This window comes from Procambarus clarkii, chromosome 11 (assembly GCF_040958095.1).
Source record: "Procambarus clarkii isolate CNS0578487 chromosome 11, FALCON_Pclarkii_2.0, whole genome shotgun sequence".
Classification (NCBI taxonomy): Eukaryota; Metazoa; Arthropoda; class Malacostraca; order Decapoda; family Cambaridae; genus Procambarus; species Procambarus clarkii.
In genome coordinates, this window is record NC_091160.1 from 43,772,740 (window position 1) to 43,794,021 (window position 21,282).

At 44.4% G+C, this 21,282-nt stretch overlaps 1 protein-coding gene across 6 annotated transcripts in view; it reads left to right on the top strand.

The window, feature by feature from the left end:
* The window catches only part of LOC123758430 (shootin-1), an 87,516-nt gene that overhangs the window by 51,121 nt on the left and 15,113 nt on the right, over positions 1-21,282 (top strand). For 3 of the 6 annotated variants that reach the window (XM_045742838.2, XM_045742841.2, XM_045742839.2), the window contains exon 4: positions 15,333-15,454. In XM_045742838.2, the coding sequence (XP_045598794.2) occupies positions 15,333-15,454 (122 nt within the window). The remainder of the gene's footprint in view (positions 1-15,332; positions 15,455-21,282) is intronic. The other 3 variants (XM_045742842.2, XM_045742843.2, XM_069322735.1) reach the window with 1 other exon arrangement.

Genomic DNA, 21,282 nt, shown 5'->3' on the forward strand with positions numbered 1-21,282 from the left:
CAGGACAGTGTTTACATTCCCTTCTTGTCCTCAACAGGACAGTGTTTACATTCCCTTCTTGTCCTCAACAGGACAGTGTTTACATTCCCTTCTTGTCCTCAACAGGACAGTGTTTACATTCCCTTCTTGTCCTCAACAGGACAGTGTTTACATTCCCTTCTTGTCCTCAACAGGACAGGCATGAGCGTCCTGCCACCAAGACACAAAATCACGCCATCCTTGCAAGTCAGTAGAAGCCAACAGAACAAAATCAACATTATATCGTGCTATATCATCATTTTATGACTACAGAAAGAATTTTTAAGGAAAAAAAAAAGAGGAACAAGTCAAATCGTGCAAAAAGAAGGTTCGCAACGGATTTTGAAACCTGCCTAGCCTAGCCTAGCCTAGCCTATCCTAGCCTAGCCTAGCCTAGCCTAGCCTAGCCTTGCCTTGCCTAGCCTAGCCTAGCCTAGCCTAGCCTAGCCAAGCCTATCCTAGCCTAGCCTAGCCTAGCCTAGTCCAACCCCAATCCTAACCCCAACCCAATCTCACGTGGATTTGAGAGTCGGTAAACGACTTTTGTCAAACCCAAGTTTGTACGATTTGATCGTACTTCAAAAAAGTGAATGTTTGGAAAGGCAGACTAAATTTCTTAATATGGCAACAAGTGTTTCAGCTTTGTCAACGGAATGTGGAGGTCGTTGGGCGGATTCCTATAAAAGTGTCTTCAAGGTGTTTTGAAAATTGAGGAAGAAAGAATTTTGAAGGTGAAAACTATTCAAGTTTACAGAATTGCTTCGTTACTGCTGTTTTCGCTCTGAGAATTAGTTCTTAATTCATTAATTCATTCAAATTCATTATGATTTGTCGTTCCACATACCTGGTTGGCTTCACTTTTACTCACACTCAGGAATCCCGGGTTCAGTTCCCGGGGCGGGACAGAAATGATTGGGCACGTTTCTTTTCACCTAATGCCTGTGTTCACCTAGCAGTAAATAGGTACCGGGGAGTTAGGGAACTGTTGTGGGTTGCATCCTGGGGAAGGTCAGTAGGTCCACCTTGGAGGACCCTAAACTGTGTGTATATATATATATATATATATATATATATATATATATATATATATATATATATATATATATATATATATATATATATATATATATATATATATATATATATATATGTCGTACCTAGTAGCCAGAACTCACTTTTTGGCCTACTATGCAAGGCCCGATTTGCCTAATAAGCCAAGTTTTCCTGAATTAATATATTTTTTCAATTTTTTTTCTTTTGAAATGATAAACCTACCCATTTCATTATGTATGAGGTCAATTTTTTTTTATTGGAGTTAAAATTAACGTAGATATATGACCGAACCTAACCAACCCTACCTAACCTAACCTAACCTATCTTTATAGGTTAGGTTAGGTTAGGTAGCCGAAAACGTTAGGTTAGGTTAGGTTAGGTAGGTTAGGTAGTCGAAAAATAATTAATTCATGAAAACTTCGCTTATTAGGCAAATCGGGCCTTGCATAGTAGGCTGAGAAGTGCGTTCTGGCTATTAGGTACGACATATATATATATATATATATATACAGGCTTCATGCCCCCGACAAAATTAAAAATGAATAACTAGACTCTTAAATGAGAAGGTTAAATATATATTATTGTTCAACAATAATTGAACTTAAACGAATGCAAAATATCAGAAAATTATTATTTAATCTTATTTTTATTAATTGCATTGCAGGTTGAAATTCGGTAGGAAGCATTTGATCATAGACTGAGTGTAGGCCTATTAAGACTGAGTGTAGGCCTATTATAGAGATGCACAGAAAAGGAGCATAATTCTTGGATATATATATATATATATATATATATATATATATATATATATATATATATATATATATATATATATATATATATATATATATATATATATATATATATATTATGTACATAAGCGGTACGAAAAAGATGACAACTCTATAAAACTCGAATCGGATTCGAATTATATCAGTTCAGAATTTTGCTATTGTTTGGAAAGGCTCAAGATAAGCTCAAGAAGGAGCTTTAACGTCAGTAGTGTGAGCGAGGCCCCAAGAGGCAAGGGGCCAGATTCACGAAGCAGTTACGCAAGCACTTACGAACGTGTACATCTTTCCTCAATCTTTGACGCCTTTGGTTACATTTATTAAACAGTTTACAAGCATGAAAACTTGCCAATCAACTGTTGTTATTGTTATAAACAGTCTCCTGGTGCTTCGGAGCTCATTAACTGTTTAATAATTGTAAACAAAGCCGCCAAAGATGGAGAAAAGATGTACAGGCTCGTAAGTACTTGCGTAACCGCTTCGTGAATCTGGCCCATGGTTTATGTCGCGTGGTTGTCTGAGAATAACCTGGAGAGCGTGAGCCTAGTCGCCTCACAACCTTGGTCACCATTGTGCGGTGAGCTCCACTACAGTCTCTTATTCTACCTCATACTTGAACTGGGCGCGCCTCGCTCACGTCCTGTTGTGTCTCTCTACTCCTAGCTCTTGCCAAGTGGTACTCCTGCTGGTCCTTGGTATGTGGTTGGTACTGCTGCTGGTCCTTGTCAAGTGGTACTGCTACCGGCCCTTGCCAAGTGGTACTGCTGCTGGTTCTTGCCAAGTGGTACTGCTACCGGCCCTTGCCAAGTGGTACTGCTGCTGGTCCTTGCCAAGTGGTACTGCTACCGGCCCTTGCCAAGTGGTACTGCTACCGGCCCTTGCCAAGTGGTACTGCTACCGGCCCTTGCCAAGTGGTACTGCTGCTGGTCCTTGCCAAGTGGTACTGCTGCCGGCCCTTGCCAAGTGGTACTGCTGCTGGTCCTTGCCAAGTGGTACTGCTACCGGCCCTTGCCAAGTGGTACTGCTGCTGGTCCTTGCCAAGTGGTACTGCTGCTGGTCCTTGCCAAGTGGTACTGCTACGGCCCTTGCCAAGTGGTACTGCTGCTGGTCTTTGCCAAGTGGTACTGCTACCGGCCCTTGCCAAGTGGTACTGCTACCGGCCCTTGCCAAGTGGTACTGCTACCGGCCCTTGCCAAGTGGTACTGCTGCTGGTCCTTGCCAAGTGGTACTGCTACCGGCCCTTGCCAAGTGGTACTGCTACCGGCCCTTGCCAAGTGGTACTGCTACCGGCCCTTGCCAAGTGGTACTGCTGCTGGTCCTTGCCAAGTGGTACTGCTGCCGGCCCTTGCCAAGTGGTACTGCTGCTGGTCCTTGCCAAGTGGTACTGCTGCTGGTTCTTGCCAAGTGGTACTGCTACCGGCCCTTGCCAAGTGGTACTGCTGCTGGTCCTTGCCAAGTGGTACTGCTACCGGCCCTTGCCAAGTGGTACTGCTACCGGCCCTTGCCAAGTGGTACTGCTACCGGCCCTTGCCAAGTGGTACTGCTGCTGGTCCTTGCCAAGTGGTACTGCTGCCGGCCCTTGCCAAGTGGTACTGCTGCTGGTCCTTGCCAAGTGGTACTGCTACCGGCCCTTGCCAAGTGGTACTGCTGCTGGTCCTTGCCAAGTGGTACTGCTGCTGGTCCTTGCCAAGTGGTACTGCTACGGCCCTTGCCAAGTGGTACTGCTGCTGGTCTTTGCCAAGTGGTACTGCTACCGGCCCTTGCCAAGTGGTACTGCTACCGGCCCTTGCCAAGTGGTACTGCTACCGGTCCTTGCCAAGTGGTACTGCTGCTGGTCCTTGCCAAGTGGTACTGCTGCCGGCCCTTGCCAAGTGGTACTGCTGCTGGTCTTTGCCAAGTGGTACTGCTACCGGCCCTTGCCAAGTGGTACTGCTACCGGCCCTTGCCAAGTGGTACTGCTACCGGCCCTTGCCAAGTGGTACTGCTGCTGGTCCTTGCCAAGTGGTACTGCTGCTGGTCCTTGCCAAGTGGTACTGCTGCCGGCCCTTGCCAAGTGGTACTGCTGCTGGTCTTTGCCAAATGGTACTGCTACCGGCCCTTGCCAAGTGGTACTGCTGCTGGTCTTTGCCAAATGGTACTGCTGCTGGTCCTTGCCAAGTGGTACTGCTGCTGGTCCTTGCCAAGTGGTACTGCTGCTGGTCCTTGCCAAGTGGTACTGCTGCTGGTCCTTGCCAAGTGGTACTGCTACCGGCCCTTGCCAAGTGGTACTGCTGCTGGTCCTTGCCAAGTGGTACTGCTACCGGCCCTTGCCAAGTGGTACTGCTGCTGGTCTTTGCCAAGTGGCACTGCTGCTGGTCTTTGCCAAGTGGTACTGCTACCGGTCCTTGCCAAGAGGTACTGCTGCTGGTCCTTGCCAAGTGGTACCGCTACCAGCCCTTGCCAAGTGGTACCGCTACCAGCCCTTGCCAAGCGGTACCGCTACCAGCCCTTGCCAAGTGGTACCGCTAACTACTGACGGTAAGACAGGAAAGAGAGATAATAAGGAGACAGGCAAGAGGAGTGACTAGGTGTGAGAGGCGGGCCGCCGCGGGGTCGCCGGCTCACGGATCATGTGCACCACGATGGTCTCTTCTGTCAAAACCTTCTCCGATCATGCCAGTCTGCCCGCGGCTCTCACCAGGTGAAGCCTTGATATGGCTGTCCCGCTGTCTTGTCCTTGAAGAAAAAAGCAATATGGATTGGCGTGCATGTTGAACAGAGAGATATGCTGCTTGTTTTAAAAGTAAGTAAGCATGGTCGTGAATGGGATTACTGTTTAATGAGTTTGAAAGCTCGCATTGTCGCAGGTTACATCCCCCCGTCTATAGTGACAGGTGGCTGTTTCATAACCGTGCCTGGGGTGACGGGTGCGCCCGCCCAGACGTCTCTTGTTTTTCAGCTGTTTTTGCCTAGACGGGAGAGTATAGCAGGGAGGATGGGTCGTGTTCTCTAAGAGTACTTGTTATCAGGTGTAAGATGAGGGGGGCTCCTTATCTTACACCTGATGGAGCCCAGCGGACGGCACGCTGGACTTGTGATCCTGGGTTCGATCCCGGGCGCCGGCGAGACACAATGGGCAGAGTTTCTTTCACCCTATGCCCCTGTTACCTAGCAGTAAAATAGGTACCTGGGTGTTAGTCAGCTGTCACGGGCTGCTTCCTGGGGGTGGAGGCTTCCTGGTCGAGGACCGGGCCGCGGGGACACTAAAAGCCCCGAAATCATCTCAAGATAACCTCAAGAGATAACCTCCTGTGAGGTAGTGGAGGTAATGTCTGGCCTTCGCTTCTCTCCACAATCACTCATAATCCTACAATAAACATTTAGTTAAAGTTATTTTCCTTCTATAACGAAAACACAACAAATATAAAACATTTAGACCGTAACATTAAAACATTGCAACGAATATGCTAAATGTTGTTAGTTACTCCTGTACCTAAGTGGTTATATATGTCTATGGTTATATGTCAATATAAAATAGAATGACTGCGGTTGGAGGCCATATGCTAGCCTAAGACGGGCTCACCATAGCCCGTGCTACTTGGAACTTGTTCCCAGTAGCTGAATCTATAACAACAACAGCTAGCCTAACCTAACTTTGCAAGATGAATCATGGGGGGGGGGGGTAATGGGAATGTCATATAGGTCTTTTAGGGGTCTGCCCCAGTGCCACACTTTCAGACATATTGACATCTGTAGCGTCCCCCCCCCCCACCTCCCGATTTTCATAAGTCTGACATGAAAACATGGATGTGTTTTCTGAGGTGATGTGTGGGCTTGCAAGCCGCTGCAAGCAACAGCCTGTTGGACCAAGTTGTCACAAGTGAGGCCTGGCTCCAGGTAAGGCTTGGGGGGGGGGGAGGGGGGAGTTGAACACCTCTCACACCTTTCTTCACGTTTTCTTTATTACACTTTCAACAGTTTTCTTTGTTACGTTCTTAACCGTAGACTAATGCAGTTGAAGAGGTCTCCGGTCAACACCTCGTACCTCTACTCTCCTGGCCATGTGGAGTCAGTCATGTGGACCTTCTACCCCCACCCCCCGGAGGCCAACATCAGCCTTGGCTGCCCCAGCGTCTCGTGGGTCATCGTCTTCTCCTGGAGGTCATTATACCTGGAGATTCTCCGGTATTTCTACACCACCACCACCACCTTGGCTCCCCTCAAGCGCCTGGTGGCCCGCCCTCCTCCCTCTCATCTCACGCCTCCTACTTCACGTCCTCCTTGTTGCTGGTACTTTGTTGTAGCTGTGACAGATTGGCGCTCACAGCACGCACGCAGGTGATAAGTAGTCTCCGTGGTGCAGTGGTAAGACACTCGCCTGGCGTTCCGCGAGCGCTTTGTCATGGGTTCGTATCCTGGCCGGGGAGGATTTACTGGGCGCAAATCCTTAACTGTAGCCTCTGTTTAACTCAACAGTAAAATGTGTACTTGGTTGTAACAAGGATTCTTCGCGGCGGGGATCGTATTCCAGGGACCTGCCCGAAACGCTACGCGTACTAGTGGCTCTACAAGAATGTAACAACTCTTGTATATATCTCAAAAAAAAGAAAGTATGTGCACGCACGCACGCCCGCAAGCGTAAGCACGAATGACAGCGCTCGGGTGGTCGTAGTCCGAATGGTCCGGGTTCGATTCCAGGCGGAGGCGGAAAGAAATGGGCACTTTCTTTTACCCTGATGCTCCTGTTCACTTAGCAGTAAATAGGTACCTGGGAGTTAGACAGCTGCTACGGGCTGCTTCCTGTGTGTGTGGAAGCACGCAGAGGAAGCCCCCGCAAGCACAACCAGGTGCTTGCGGGGACAGGAAGAGAAGAAGACAGTTCTGATGTTAGCCAGCCTTGCATACGCCGCCGATGTTATTCCTTTGATGTGGGCTTCAGGAGACAAGTTTAGTGTGATATCAACTCCCAGATCTTCCTCTCTGTCCGTTTCATGAAGTTCTTGAAAGTTCTCGATCTCCTATTCGGTATCCTGTTTCTGGCCTCCTGTTTCCTCCACCTAGTTTCATTACCTAACATTTACTTGAGTCGAACTTTAGTAGCCATTTGTTGGACCATTCCTTCAGTTTGTCTAGGTCGTCTTGTAGCCTCCTACTATCATCCTGTTTCAATCCTCATATTTTTTGCATCATCGGCAAACATTGCGAGAAACGAGTCTATACCCTCTGGGAGATCATTTCCATATATCAGAAACAGTATAGGTCCAAGGACTGACCCCTGCGGGACTCCACTTGTGACGTCACGCCAATCCGAGACCTCACCCCTTAGTGACTCGTTGTCTTCTGTTGCTTAGGTACTCCCTTATCCAAGGGAGTACCTTTCCTTTCACTCCAGCCTGCATCCCCAGCTTGTATTCACCTAGTAAGTACACTAGTACATTTGTGCACTAGTCTCTTGTGTGGTACTGTGTCAAAGGCTTTCTGACAATCCAAAAATATGCAGTCTGCCCACCCCTCTATTTCTTGCCTGAATTTTGTTGCTTGGTCGTAGAATTCAATTAATCCTGTGAGGCACGACTTGCCATCCCTGAAACCATGTTGATGCTGTGTTACAAAGTTCTTTCACTCCAGATGTTCCACTAGCTTTTTTTTCGCACAATCTTCTCCATCAACTTGCATGGTATGCAAGTTAGGGACACTGGCCTGTAGTTCAGTGCCTCCTGTCTATCACCCTTCTTGTATATTGGGACTACATTAGCCGTATTTCAAATTTTTGGCAGTTCACCTGTTACCAATGATTTGTTATACACCATGAAGAGTGGCAGGCACAGTGCTTCTGCTCCTTCCTTTAGTATCCATGGTGAGATTCCATCTGGGCCATTACCCATTTCTTCAGTGTTGTATTTCTCCTGATGTGGCTGTGCAACCATTTAGGTCGAGTCTTTGCCTTGTTTTCTGTGCCATTTTCGTATTGCCCTTCTGTCTCTCTTCTCACCTTGACGTATTCCTTCCTGGCACTTTGGTAACCGTCTCTGCTCTCCAGTGTCCTGTTATTTCCATAGTTTCTCCATGCCCTTTTACTTTGCTGCTTTACTAGCCTACATCTCTGATTAAACCATGGGCTTTCTCGTCTGCATTTCGTTTTTTTCCTTTTGGACTGGGACGAACTTGTCTGCTGCGTCCTTACACTTCTGCGTGATGTAGTCCATCATGTCTTGGGCCGTCTTTCCCCTGAGCTCTGTTTCCCATGTTACATCAGTTAGGAATTTTCTTATCTCATACTTTCCCTTTCGGAATGCCAGCCTTTTGTTTTCTGGTCCCTTCCTTGAGTACATTAACCCTTCCTCGACCAGATACTCAAACGTCAGTACACTGTGATCGCTCATTCATACCGGGGCCTCGAAACCGATTTCCCTTATGTCGGAGTCATTCAGAGTGAAGACCAGGTCGAGTCTCACTGGTTCATAAGACTATCAAAATCCTCAGATTAGGCAAAATTGTAATTAATTTTGTCAATAAAGATGTTAATAATAATAATCATTCTTGTGGGTTCCCTGACATGTTGGCTTAGAACGTTTCTTGTCGCCACTTCTAATAGTTTAGCTCTCCATGTTTCCTCACCATAGTATGTGTGTGTAATTACTTATGTGATTACACACATACACGCATTCTTTTGCATGATACATGTTGATAACCTGATACAGGAAATAAGATCTTTCATAACCCGTTTTGGCAAACGATGCACAGAGCTGTTTACGAAAAATAAAAGGACCAAAATGTATCATACATTACCCGGAGGCTCAGCCAGGGATACAAACTGCAACACTAGCAAGTAACCCGTTCTCGCACTTTCGTATAGTCAATATTGACTTATTAAATACGTGCATATGTGACATACTAAACATACTAGTTTACCTTGAAAAGCTTCATAGAAAACACCGACCTCACCTAACCTTCTTAGTATGTTAAGATAAGCATCTTATTGCTTCGTAATTACAATTATTACTTAACCTATACCTATAATAGGTTAAGTAATAATTGTAATTACGGTATTTTCTATGAAGCTTTCCAAGGTAAACTAGTATGTTTAGTATGTCACATATGCCAGTATTTAATAAGTCAATATTGACTATACGAAAGTGCGAGAACGGGTTGTAGCAAAAGAGGTGATGGCTTCATAACTTAAACACGAACAAATGTATAATAATCGAGGATAGAACACCAGCGATCATTGCAGAGTAACTCTCCGAAATAGAACTATCTTGTTGCTGATGTAACTCTGAACCTGGCACCTGAGAAACGTTAATTGCGTCTGCAACATTGGTGCAACTGACCAGTTTCAGGTCCGTTGGGTTAATGACACCTTGGCAACATTGCCTGCTGCAACCCGCTCTCGCACAAGACAGTACATATATGACTTATTGCTTGTAGTCACTATTTGGCTGATTAATAAGTACATATATGGTATATGCCAACATGCCGCATAGTTTTAATGGATTATAAGGCTATCCTTAGCAACAGTGGTTTGTGGTTTGAATGAATGGTTTGAACATTAATTTGGATTTTTTTAACAACTATTTATGAAGAAAATGTATGATTTGATTAATTGAATGTATGATAATAGGATCCTCCTAGAAGCTAGATAGTGAGCGGCAGGTCCCAGCTGTCATGAGAGCAACAGATCCCAGCTGTCATGGGAGCAACAGATCCCAGCTGTCATGAGAGCAACAGATCCCAGCTGTCATGAGAGCAACAGATCCCAGCTGTCAGGAGAGCAACAGATCCCAGCTGTCATGAGAGCAACAGATCCCAGCTGTCATGAGAGCAACAGATCCCAGCTGTCATGGGAGCAACAGATCCCAGCTGTCATGAGGGCAACAGATCCCAGCTGTCATGAGAGCAACAGATCCCAGCTGTCATGAGGGCAACAGATCCCAGCTGTCATGAGGGCAACAGATCCCAGCTGTCATGAGAGCAACAGATCCCAGCTGGCATGAGAGCAACAGATCCCAGCTGTCATGAGAGCAACAGATCCCAGCTGTCATGAGGGCAACAGATCCCAGCTGTCATGAGGGCAAGAGATCCCAGCTGTCATGAGAGCAACAGATCCCAGCTGTCATGAGGGCAAGAGATCCCAGCTGTCATGAGAGCAACAGATCCCAGCTGTCATGAGAGCAACAGATCCCAGCTGTCATGAGAGCAACAGATCCCAGCTGTCATGAGAGCAACAGATCCCAGCTGTCATGAGGGCAAGAGATCCCAGCTGTCATGAGAGCAAGAGATCCCAGCTGTCATGAGGGCAAGAGATCCTAGCTGTCATGAGAGCAACAGATCCCAGCTGTCATGAGGGCAAATGATCCCAGCTGTCATGAGGGCAAGAGATCCCAGCTGTCATGAGAGCAAGAGATCCCAGCTGTCATGAGGGCAAGAGATCCTAGCTGTCATGAGAGCAACAGATCCCAGCTGTCATGAGGGCAAATGATCCCAGCTGTCATGAGGGCAAGAGATCCCAGCTGTCATGAGGGCAAGAGATCCCAGCTGTCATGAGAGCGGTGTCATCTGACACCTGTTGCGGTCGCAGCCTCGCCCGCACAATGCAGATTTAATTGCAAATTTCCAAGACGTATATGTCTGACATAAGGAATTTGACTTGCAAGCATTTGAGCACATAGCATGTCTTGGGGCGAGGCCCTGAGGGAAGGATGTACCCATCGGCGTTTGTCAACTATCCAACCCAAATCCTAACCCATCCTAACTGATGTGATCCTGTCGTCCCCCTAACCTACCCGGCCACATCCTATCCAAATCGAATCTATCCCTCCTAACCTAACCCAAAATGAGAACATATGCTGTCTTATAGATAGGATAGTGTCAGGTGTCAATATGTGTCAATATGCTCAGGTGTCAATATGTCGGGAAAGTAATGCCAGAAAAGGTCTTAGAGTCTACAGCATAGAGGAGACGATAGTAGTTGGTGCCACAGGTGGTGCCACAGACTCCTGGTGCCAAAGACTCCTGGTGCCACAGACTCCTGGTGCCACAGACTCCTGGTGCCACAGACTCATGGCCCCACAGATCTTCTCTATGTCGCACCAGGGGCTGCTCTCTAAACCTTTTCTTGGGGTTTTACAAGAAAAGTCTTGCTCTGATCTCTTCTCTAAGTCTGGGGTTGGTAATGGAGCTGCCTGACGCGTCAAGCTGACCTCCCCTGGAAGTCCTTCTCGCCATTTGTATATTCTTTAGTATTGTGTTTCTGACAGGTCCGTTAAAGATGGGAATTATTTGTCCAACTAAAGCATTGTAATGTTGACTGTTTGTATCATTTGGTTTAGGTGGGTTTAGGCTCGTTTCTCGTTAGGCAAGACAGTTGTATTTTTACCGGAGTGGCGTGAGGACGGGTTGCTGGGTCACCGTCAACTGTGCTTTCTCTGAGCAAGGGAACGTACTATATTTATCTCTTTATCAGTCGCCCCTGCTTGTCAGCCAGGGACGCGGGTTCGATCCCATTATATGGCCGCGGTATTTTGTCTGAAGAGGTGCTCTTATTTAGACATGTTAAGAGGTCAGTTGTCACCATGGCGGACCTGTGGATGTCCCCCTCCCTCCCTCCTGACAGCGGCGCTGACGGCGCCTCCCTCCTCCTGACGGCGGCGCTGACGGCGCCTCCCTCCTGACGGCGGCGCTGACGGCGCCTCCCTCCTCCTGACAGCGGCGCTGACGGCGCCTCCCTTCCTCTTGACGGTGTCTCCCTTCCTCCTGAGGGCAGCGCTGACGGCGCCTCCCTCCTCCTGACAGCGGCGCTGACGGCGCCTCCCTTCCTCCTGACGGCGGCGCTGACGGTGTCCCCAGGAATGCTCTCTCTCTCCCGTGCTGACTCTGGCACTAAGCAGCGTCTTGAACAGTTGTCTCGTGAGCTCTACTGACACTGTGGGTAAGAGGTGTGTAGGTAGTGTTGGAAGGTACCTGTAGGAGGGTGTCCAGCCGCAGGCGGCCTCCTGCGGCTGCTGGATGAGGGCGGGGGGGGGGCGTGGGCCCCGCGCCTGCAGGTCAATACAACCAGCCTTCTCAAGCAGGAGATATTGTTGTCTCTTCTTAGTTGTCCAAGTTAAGCGGGAATATAATACAATTTTTTAATGAAGTTAAAATAAATGTACCTTGTCTGTCTATGATTTGATATCTGCCTGTCTATTATGTCTGCTTGTATGGCTGTCTGTGTCTGCTTGAGTCTGTCTGTTTGTATGTGGCTCAATGTTTTCTTGTATGTATGTGTGTGTGTGTGTGTGTGTGTGTGTGTGTGTGTGTGTGTGTGTGTGTGTGTGTGTGTGTGTGTGTGTGTGTGTGTGTGTGTATCTCTACAGGACCGTTCACTCCTATAGTGCCTCGCACCCCCTTGTCTCCTGTGCTTGGCCCACCTCCCCTGCCAGGGACGAGGGATGCCTGCTGGTACAACCCTGCTGGTACACGCCCTTGCTCGGCTGCGTTTTTTCCCCCACACACCCATCATGGTAACTGTATGTGGGGAGCCTCACGGCATGTATTGGTTCACCAGTATGTTTACCTCCTCCCTCCAAGCAACAGCCTGGTGGACCAAACTCTCGAGCCTGGCCTCGGGCCGGGCTTGGGGAGTAAAACAACTCCCAGAACCCCATCAACCAGGTATCAAGCAGGTATCCTTCCTCCCTTGCTCGCACAGGCTGTAGAGACACACGCAAGCAATATGGCGAGGCGTTACTATGTTGGGCTCTGAGTGGCTACCTTCCCTCCAAGCACACGACGTAATTCTCCCTAGGATTTCCTTGTTACAACTTGTAATAAAGTTATTGCATCTTGGTAAAACGTTTTTATGACGTATTAGGACGTTGTTACAACGTGTTAGGTGTTAAACCTTGTTGAAACGTTGTCGCAACATTGTAGTTTGGTGGTGTGTTTGAGGCCATCCTAGTGGGTCATTTGACACTTTTTTTGTTAAGTTTGGTATTAGTATGTATCTCATCATAACACCGTAGCCTCTGTTGCTTTTATTACCAGTTACTTTTGGGATCAAGTTGAAATAGGTCGTGTTTTGTACGTAGTGGTCCGTGAACATGGCACGGAAGCATCATGGCAACATTTCAAGTCATCACGAAACTCGTTCAAAAATATGTCCAGAAAATAAGAAAGTCAAGAAAGGGAACTAGACGGGTGACACAGGTCGTAAGACGAACATTGGTAATTATAAGGAACCTCTCGAGAACGTGTAAATCCACGATGGACGTAATTTTTTTATTTTTTTTACAGGGATATTCCTGCGCGGGCCCTAAGCCTCTGGCTGGCCCACTAAGTGTTGCTTGTTTCTGTCTGACTTGGGCGGAGTATGAGTATTAATGACTCGTATGGTCGCTTCAGTAAGATTTTGCCATATGTGTTCAACAACAACTTCTGCTCTGTTGAATCTAAGTTGAAATAATGTTCCAGTGGTCTGTCGGACATGGACGTGATTCATTATGAGTTATACAAAATGGCGCCAAAATCGGCCATTCAGAAAAATGTTGTAAACTCGTCGAGTTGCCATAATGGCAAAGAAATTTTAAAACAAAATGTGTGCAGGACGGAGAATGTTCCCAAGCCTGTACAGGACCAGGGACCAGATTCACGAAAGCACTTACGAACCTGTCCATCTTTTCTCAATCTTTGGCGGCTTTGTTTCCAATTATTGAACAGTTAATGAGCTCCGAAGCACCAGGAGGCTTGTTTATAACAATAACAACAGTTGATTGGCAAGTTTTCATGCTTGTAAACAGTTTAATTAATGTAACCAAAGGCGTCGAAGGTTGAGGAAAGATGTACACGTTCGTAAGTGCTTGCGTAACTCCTTCGTGAATCTGGTCCCAGGATAGAGATCATTCACATGTCTCACAATGTTCTGTAAGACTAGTTCAACCAGCAGGGTGATGGGGTTCAACTGCACAACATACAAGGATGCCTTAATAATTAAGTCATACTCTCATTCTGTGTCGGTACAGCGACAGCCTAGCTTATTGCAGGTCGGCGTTCGATCCCCGATGGTCCAACTGGTTGGGCACCATTCCTTCCTTATGTCCTGTCCCAGCTGATCCTTGTTCTAATATCCCTTCCAGGTGGTATATAGTCGCACTGGCTTAGCGCTTAATCTACACTAAGGAAACAAACATAGGAATGTGCCTCAATGCCAACAGTGACTGCCCAGACAGGTACAAGAGTCTTAATAAATGAGTAATTGTTCAAAAGAATGTGTGTACACATCAGAGCCAGACATGAGCCGGTCGGCCGAGCGGACAGCACATTGGACTTGTGATCCCGTGGTCCCGGGGTCGATCCCAGGCGCCGGCGAGAAACAATGGGCAGGGTTTCTTTCACCCTATGCTCCTGTTACCTAGCAGTAAAATAGGTACCTGGGTGTTAGTCAGCTGTCACGGGCTGCTTCCTGGGGGTGGAGGCCTGGTCGAGGACCGGGCCGCGGAGACACTAAAGCCCCGAAATCATCTCAAGATAACCTCAAATCATCTCAAGAAGATAACATAAGAATAATGTACAAAAGAATAATGAAGATAATAATTAATGTACAATTGTAGGAAGAGGAGTTACACATGCTAATTTTTTAATTAAGTAACTATTACGCAAAGCGTTTCCCACAAAAACATAAAATAAATAGACACCAAATTTAAGTAAGAGTGTGAGGGAGTCAAACAGTTAATACTACAGGAGAAGCAAGTTAACAAGATGAGACCGTTCATGGATAACAACAAATGAGTGCACAAAAAGTGATCCTCATGAGTGTCTCACCTTTCTCAGTCTGGCGGAGTCGCTCACTTTTTATTTTTTGTTTGAGATATATACAAGAGTTGTTACAATCTTGTAGAGCCACTAGTACGCGTAGCGTTTCGGGCAGGTCCCTGGAATACGATCCCCGCCGCGAAGAATCGTTTAATGTGCTCACTTGGCGAATGTGCACAAAACTGACCGCATCCATTGAATAAAAACAGAAAATTGACCTGAATTTACCTGAGGGCCACTAACGCTCAAGTGGCCTCGACCAAGACAGGAAGATGTCGGCTTGTCAAAGGACCTTCCACGTTCTTGAAGATGATGTCATTAATATCATTAATGATGTAATTAATGTCAAATTGATTCCATTTAAGACGATTTTTTCACCTTGTTATACTATTTTTTTATATATTTATACATTTCAAATATGTGATTCTGTATAGAGTATTAGCTTCGTGGTTAATTAAATATATCAAGCATTGTTTGCAGGACTGATTCATTGATTCATAAATCTTACATACCTCATATCACGTGTGTAACTAATGTCTGCATGCACCTACACACACACACCTTTGTACTCTCCCTAAGTCTCTCTTGTTTCTGTCTTAAGTTTGAGCCTCCTGTTTGCTCACCCTCTCCTCCTCCTCCTCCTCCTTATTCTCCTACTTTCTCTTCCTATCTATCGTCTTCCTTCCTCTTTGTCTCTGACAGACTCTGACCTCACAGTCGTCTCAACAGTGTCTGAAGCTGTCTACCACGAGTATGATGACCTCAGACAACGCTATCAAGTAGAGACAGAGTCCATGGCTCAGGCCTTTAACCGCGCCACGGAGGTTAGTGTACTTTTATGGTTTGGTTGTACCACTAAGGTTAGTACTTTTATGGTTTGGTTGTACCACTAAGGTTAGTACTTTTATGGTTTGGTTGTACCACTAAGGTTAGTACTTTTATGGTTTGGTTGTACCACTAAGGTTAGTACTTTTATGGTTTGGTTGTACCACTAAGGTTAGTACTTTTATGGTTTGGTTGTACCACTAAGGTTAGTACTTTTATGGTTTGGTTGTACCACTAAGGTTAGTACTTTTATGGTTTGGTTGTACCACTAAGGTTAGTACTTTTATGGTTTGGTTGTACCACTAAGGTTAGTACTTTTATGGTTTGGTTGTACCACTAAGGTTAGTACTTTTATATTTTGAGTGGAACTGTTCCACAGGTTAGCAACTTTATAGTTTAGCTGTGCTACTGAGATACAGTAGTACTTTTGTGTGTGTTGACTGCAGAACAGGTTTGTACTTTTATGGTTTTATTGTACCACTTGTGGGAACCGACCTGTGAGATTTATATTTGTTTAATTTATATGAATTTATATTTACGTTAATTTATATACTTCGATAGCAATTTGTATAATGATAAGTGGACTGTATTTCTGCAATAATCTCATTCTCACAAATCGATCCTCTACACATTAGGGGGGGGTTTATTAGTTTATATATATATGCAGCCAATCAAACTACAGTATTAACTACATACATTGAAGAGGTTCCTTATCTTATAGTACAGCAGGCTAGTCCACCAGGTATAACTAGGGTGTAGACACCAAATTATCCTCTTTGAGGTAGCTTCCATATCACCCAGTAACTGGTGCACAAATCTTGCTTCCTCGTCTTGACCTGTCAAAAGTGCGCTAGCTGTAAAGCCAGATTCTATATATGACAAGTATTTCAGAGAAAACTGTACATGGAACATGAAGACCTGGCTTAATTACCTTTAGTTTGAGGCTTCCACGTGATCTAACCGGGTCACCCTATACCCTGACATTAATGGCCATAAATGAATGATAAACGGGTTTCGGATAGACACTTAACTTGAATTTGTAGACAGCGTGTTGACAATGGTACACCTTTGGGTTCCATAACACTACGTCCAAGTAAAATTAACAGGAGCCGAATTTGCTCCCGTGTGAGCCTCTGGTCTCGTACAAAACAATGGCTGTTTAACACTCCATACTATTGACGTTACTGGCCGACATTGTCCAGATAAGATAGGAGCCGAATTTGCTCCACACGTCTCGGAGGTGACACAACAATGGCTCCCTCCTTCCTCCCTGACGCCTGGCCTACTTTGTCCAGATTTCAGAAAGTGATAGAAGGGTCACATTTACTCTACTTTAATATTGATAATTAAGTTAATTTATATAAGATGTTTTTATGATGGTAAAGTCCAAAGACTAATGTATTTAAGAATAATTCCCAGCAGAATAGCTGGTGAATTATAATAGTATGTGGTGATGATATCCCGTTTTCTATAGACGGTAATTCCACTACAAGTTACGTTTTCTATGGGTAACTTGTTTATACAATACAGCTATTATCTGTATGATTATTAAATGGTGTCGGATTTTCCGACATAATTCCCCAGGGGCTGCTCACGGGTCGAAGTCCTAATTAGAACAGACGAACACCGATACTCCTCCTTCGAATTATTAGATTAATTTGATGTTAGTAGTTAGTAATCACACATTTGTGCGTCTGTTCGTACAGGACGGATGTCCCGTACTAGAGTTGCAGGGGTTAGAAGTCTAATGCAATTTCATTTCCCTGTCAACTCTTGAAAGGCTAATATTCAAGCCTAATTACATATAATTTAACCCAGAAGACTGGATGTGATCAAGTACTACAGTCAAGTATGATTCAGGGACTGCAGTGAGATCAGTGACATTAGATATAACTTGAAGTTTCTTCAGGTAACTGGTCACTGATATATAAACACTGAGGCCCATGGAATACATCTTGATTAAATAATAAATGTATCAAATCAGTCATCAGATTTATTGGGGTTTTAATTTAGTTAATTGATTCAGAAGATTGAATAGCTCATCATTAAAGTAAAGTATGGTTCTGAGACTGCAGTGGGTTCAGTGACATTGGTCGCAGTGACTTGTAGCTGTTTTAGGCTACTGTTCACTGATTTGCCACTGAGGCCTCATGAAATCATCTTCAGCTTTAAATGATGATACTAACATCAACCTCTGTTGGTATAGTCAGCTGTAATCTCCTTAGTATAATGCTACTGGAGAAATATAATCAGCTGACAAATTTAGATTTCTATTGGTATTGTTTATCTGCAGGCATAGGTCTCCTCAGGCTTGATACTGGACCTGAGAGTAATTTACCTCCTGCAGAGTTTAACATGGTTATGCCCTGATATTTAGTAGGGCTACCAATGAATTGATGGTAGTAGTCTGTCCCCACAAGGACAGCCATTTGGCATTTGATTTGCTCAAATTTACCTGCAGCTGCTTGATAATAGCTTTCCAGGTCAGCATAATCAACTTGAGATTGTTGTGACAAATCTTCACATTTCTTGATCTGTCTTGTTAAGTGGCCTTTAAGACCTGCAAGGGTTCTTTTCATTCTCCCTGCATTATCCATCCTGGCTAGTTGGTGAAGCCTTGTGGGGCTTGTACTTGGGCTGCTCATAATACTGAACAAACACTAATGGTAGCCTAGGGTAAATTCTGAACTCACTAGGCAATAATCCTACCTCTACTAGAGGTTAGCACTTAAAATTAATACACATTATATATATACAATCATCCACACTAATGATTTGAGTGATAAACCAGTGTCACTGGAAGTACCTTTAGGTTAGCTCTTCTATATCACCCTAGGATGGAATTGACACTAATTAACCACTCAAAGGTGTAATGATCATAAGTAAATTATTATATACACAACTCAACTCGAGTTGATAAAAATTACACCCAAAATAGGGTCTGGACCATTCATTAATGGTGTTAGGTTATTCAATATAGTACAACTGACTATGGTAATAATGGGACTAGGATGAGCAATAATAGTTCAACTAGTCAATGGTTAATATCCTACCCTGTTGTGGGTTGGCAATTAGTAAATATTATACTGTGATCACTAGTGCAATATATTAAATAATTCTCTATTTGGAGAAATAATATACACAATTATTGATAATAGCCTCTTAATTAGCCTCTATGAAACTTCTAATATCATCTAGAAGTATTAAATATTATTAGTGACCTCACGAAATAAACTCCACAAAATTCGTAGATAATCTCTCGCGAAATGTAACACCACGAAATCCGTGAACAATCTCGCGACACAGTCACTAATTTGGCTGGCTTCTATATTAGCGCTGTCATTTCACAGAATAACACGCCACCAAATCTGTGGGTGTGCATGAAACCGCTGACTAAGGCTGATCTGAACTGAGGGAGGCTCCTGAGCTCCCTCGAGGCTACGCTTCCGTCTTTGACTGGCTGGCCTTTGTTTAAATAACACTGCACTAGTATATTTAATGAATCCATAGGTCACTGGTTCGAATCCGGTTCGAAGGACCAAATAATGTGGGAACCGACCTGTGAGATTTATATTTGTTTAATTTATATGAATTTATATTTACGTTAATTTATATACTTCGATAGCAATTTGTATAATGATAAGTGGACTGTATTTCTGCAATAATCTCATTCTCACAAATCGATCCTCTACACATTAGGGGGGGGTTTATTAGTTTATATATATATGCAGCCAATCAAACTACAGTATTAACTACATACATTGAAGAGGTTCCTTATCTTATAGTACAGCAGGCTAGTCCACCAGGTATAACTAGGGTGTAGACACCAAATTATCCTCTTTGAGGTAGCTTCCATATCACCCAGTAACTGGTGCACAAATCTTGCTTCCTCGTCTTGACCTGTCAAAAGTGCGCTAGCTGTAAAGCCAGATTCTATATATGACAAGTATTTCAGAGAAAACTGAACATGGAACATGAAGACCTGGCTTAATTACCTTTAGTTTGAGGCTTCCACGTGATCTAACCGGGTCACCCTATATCCTGACATTAATGGCCATAAATGAATGATAAACGGGTTTCGGATAGACACTTAACTTGAATTTGTAGACAGCGTGTTGACAATGGTACACCTTTGGGTTCCATAACACTACGTCCAAGTAAAATTAACAGGAGCCGAATTTGCTCCCGTGTGAGCCTCTGGTCTCGTACAAAACAATGGCTGTTTAACACTCCATACTATTGACGTTACTGGCCGACATTGTCCAGATAAGATAGGAGCCGAATTTGCTCCACACGTCTCGGAGGTGACACAACAATGGCTCCCTCCTTCCTCCCTGACGCCTGGCCTACTTTGTCCAGATTTCAGAAAGTGATAGAAGGGTCACATTTACTCTACTTTAATATTGATAATTAAGTTAATTTATATAAGATGTTTTTATGATGGTAAAGTCCAAAGACTAATGTATTTAAGAATAATTCCCAGCAGAATAGCTGGTGAATTATAATAGTATGTGGTGATGATATCCCGTTTTCTATAGACGGTAATTCCACTACAAGTTACGTTTTCTATGGGTAACTTGTTTATACAATACAGCTATTATCTGTATGATTATTAAATGGTGTCGGATTTTCCGACATAATTCCCCAGGGGCTGCTCACGGGTCGAAGTCCTAATTAGAACAGACGAACACCGATACTCCTCCTTCGAATTATTAGATTAATTTGATGTTAGTAGTTAGTAATCACACATTTGTGCGTCTGTTCGTACAGGACGGATGTCCCGTACTAGAGTTGCAGGGGTTAGAAGTCTAATGCAATTTCATTTCCCTGTCAACTCTTGAAAGGCTAATATTCAAGCCTAATTACATATAATTTAACCCAGAAGACTGGATGTGATCAAGTACTACAGTCAAGTATGATTCAGGGACTGCAGTGAGATCAGTGACATTAGATATAACTTGAAGTTTCTTCAGGTAACTGGTCACTGATATATAAACACTGAGGCCCATGGAATACATCTTGATTAAATAATAAATGTATCAAATCAGTCATCAGATTTATTGGGGTTTTAATTTAGTTAATTGATTCAGAAGATTGAATAGCTCATCATTAAAGTAAAGTATGGTTCTGAGACTGCAGTGGGTTCAGTGACATTGGTCGCAGTGACTTGTAGCTGTTTTAGGCTACTGTTCACTGATTTGCCACTGAGGCCTCATGAAATCATCTTCAGCTTTAAATGATGATACTAACATCAACCTCTGTTGGTATAGTCAGCTGTAATCTCCTTAGTATAATGCTACTGGAGAAATATAATCAGCTGACAAATTTAGATTTCTATTGGTATTGTTTATCTGCAGGCATAGGTCTCCTCAGGCTTGATACTGGACCTGAGAGTAATTTACCTCCTGCAGAGTTTAACATGGTTATGCCCTGATATTTAGTAGGGCTACCAATGAATTGATGGTAGTAGTCTGTCCCCACAAGGACAGCCATTTGGCATTTGATTTGCTCAAATTTACCTGCAGCTGCTTGATAATAGCTTTCCAGGTCAGCATAATCAACTTGAGATTGTTGTGACAAATCTTCACATTTCTTGATCTGTCTTGTTAAGTGGCCTTTAAGACCTGCAAGGGTTCTTTTCATTCTCCCTGCATTATCCATCCTGGCTAGTTGGTGAAGCCTTGTGGGGCTTGTACTTGGGCTGCTCATAATACTGAACAAACACTAATGGTAGCCTAGGGTAAATTCTGAACTCACTAGGCAATAATCCTACCTCTACTAGAGGTTAGCACTTAAAATTAATACACATTATATATATACAATCATC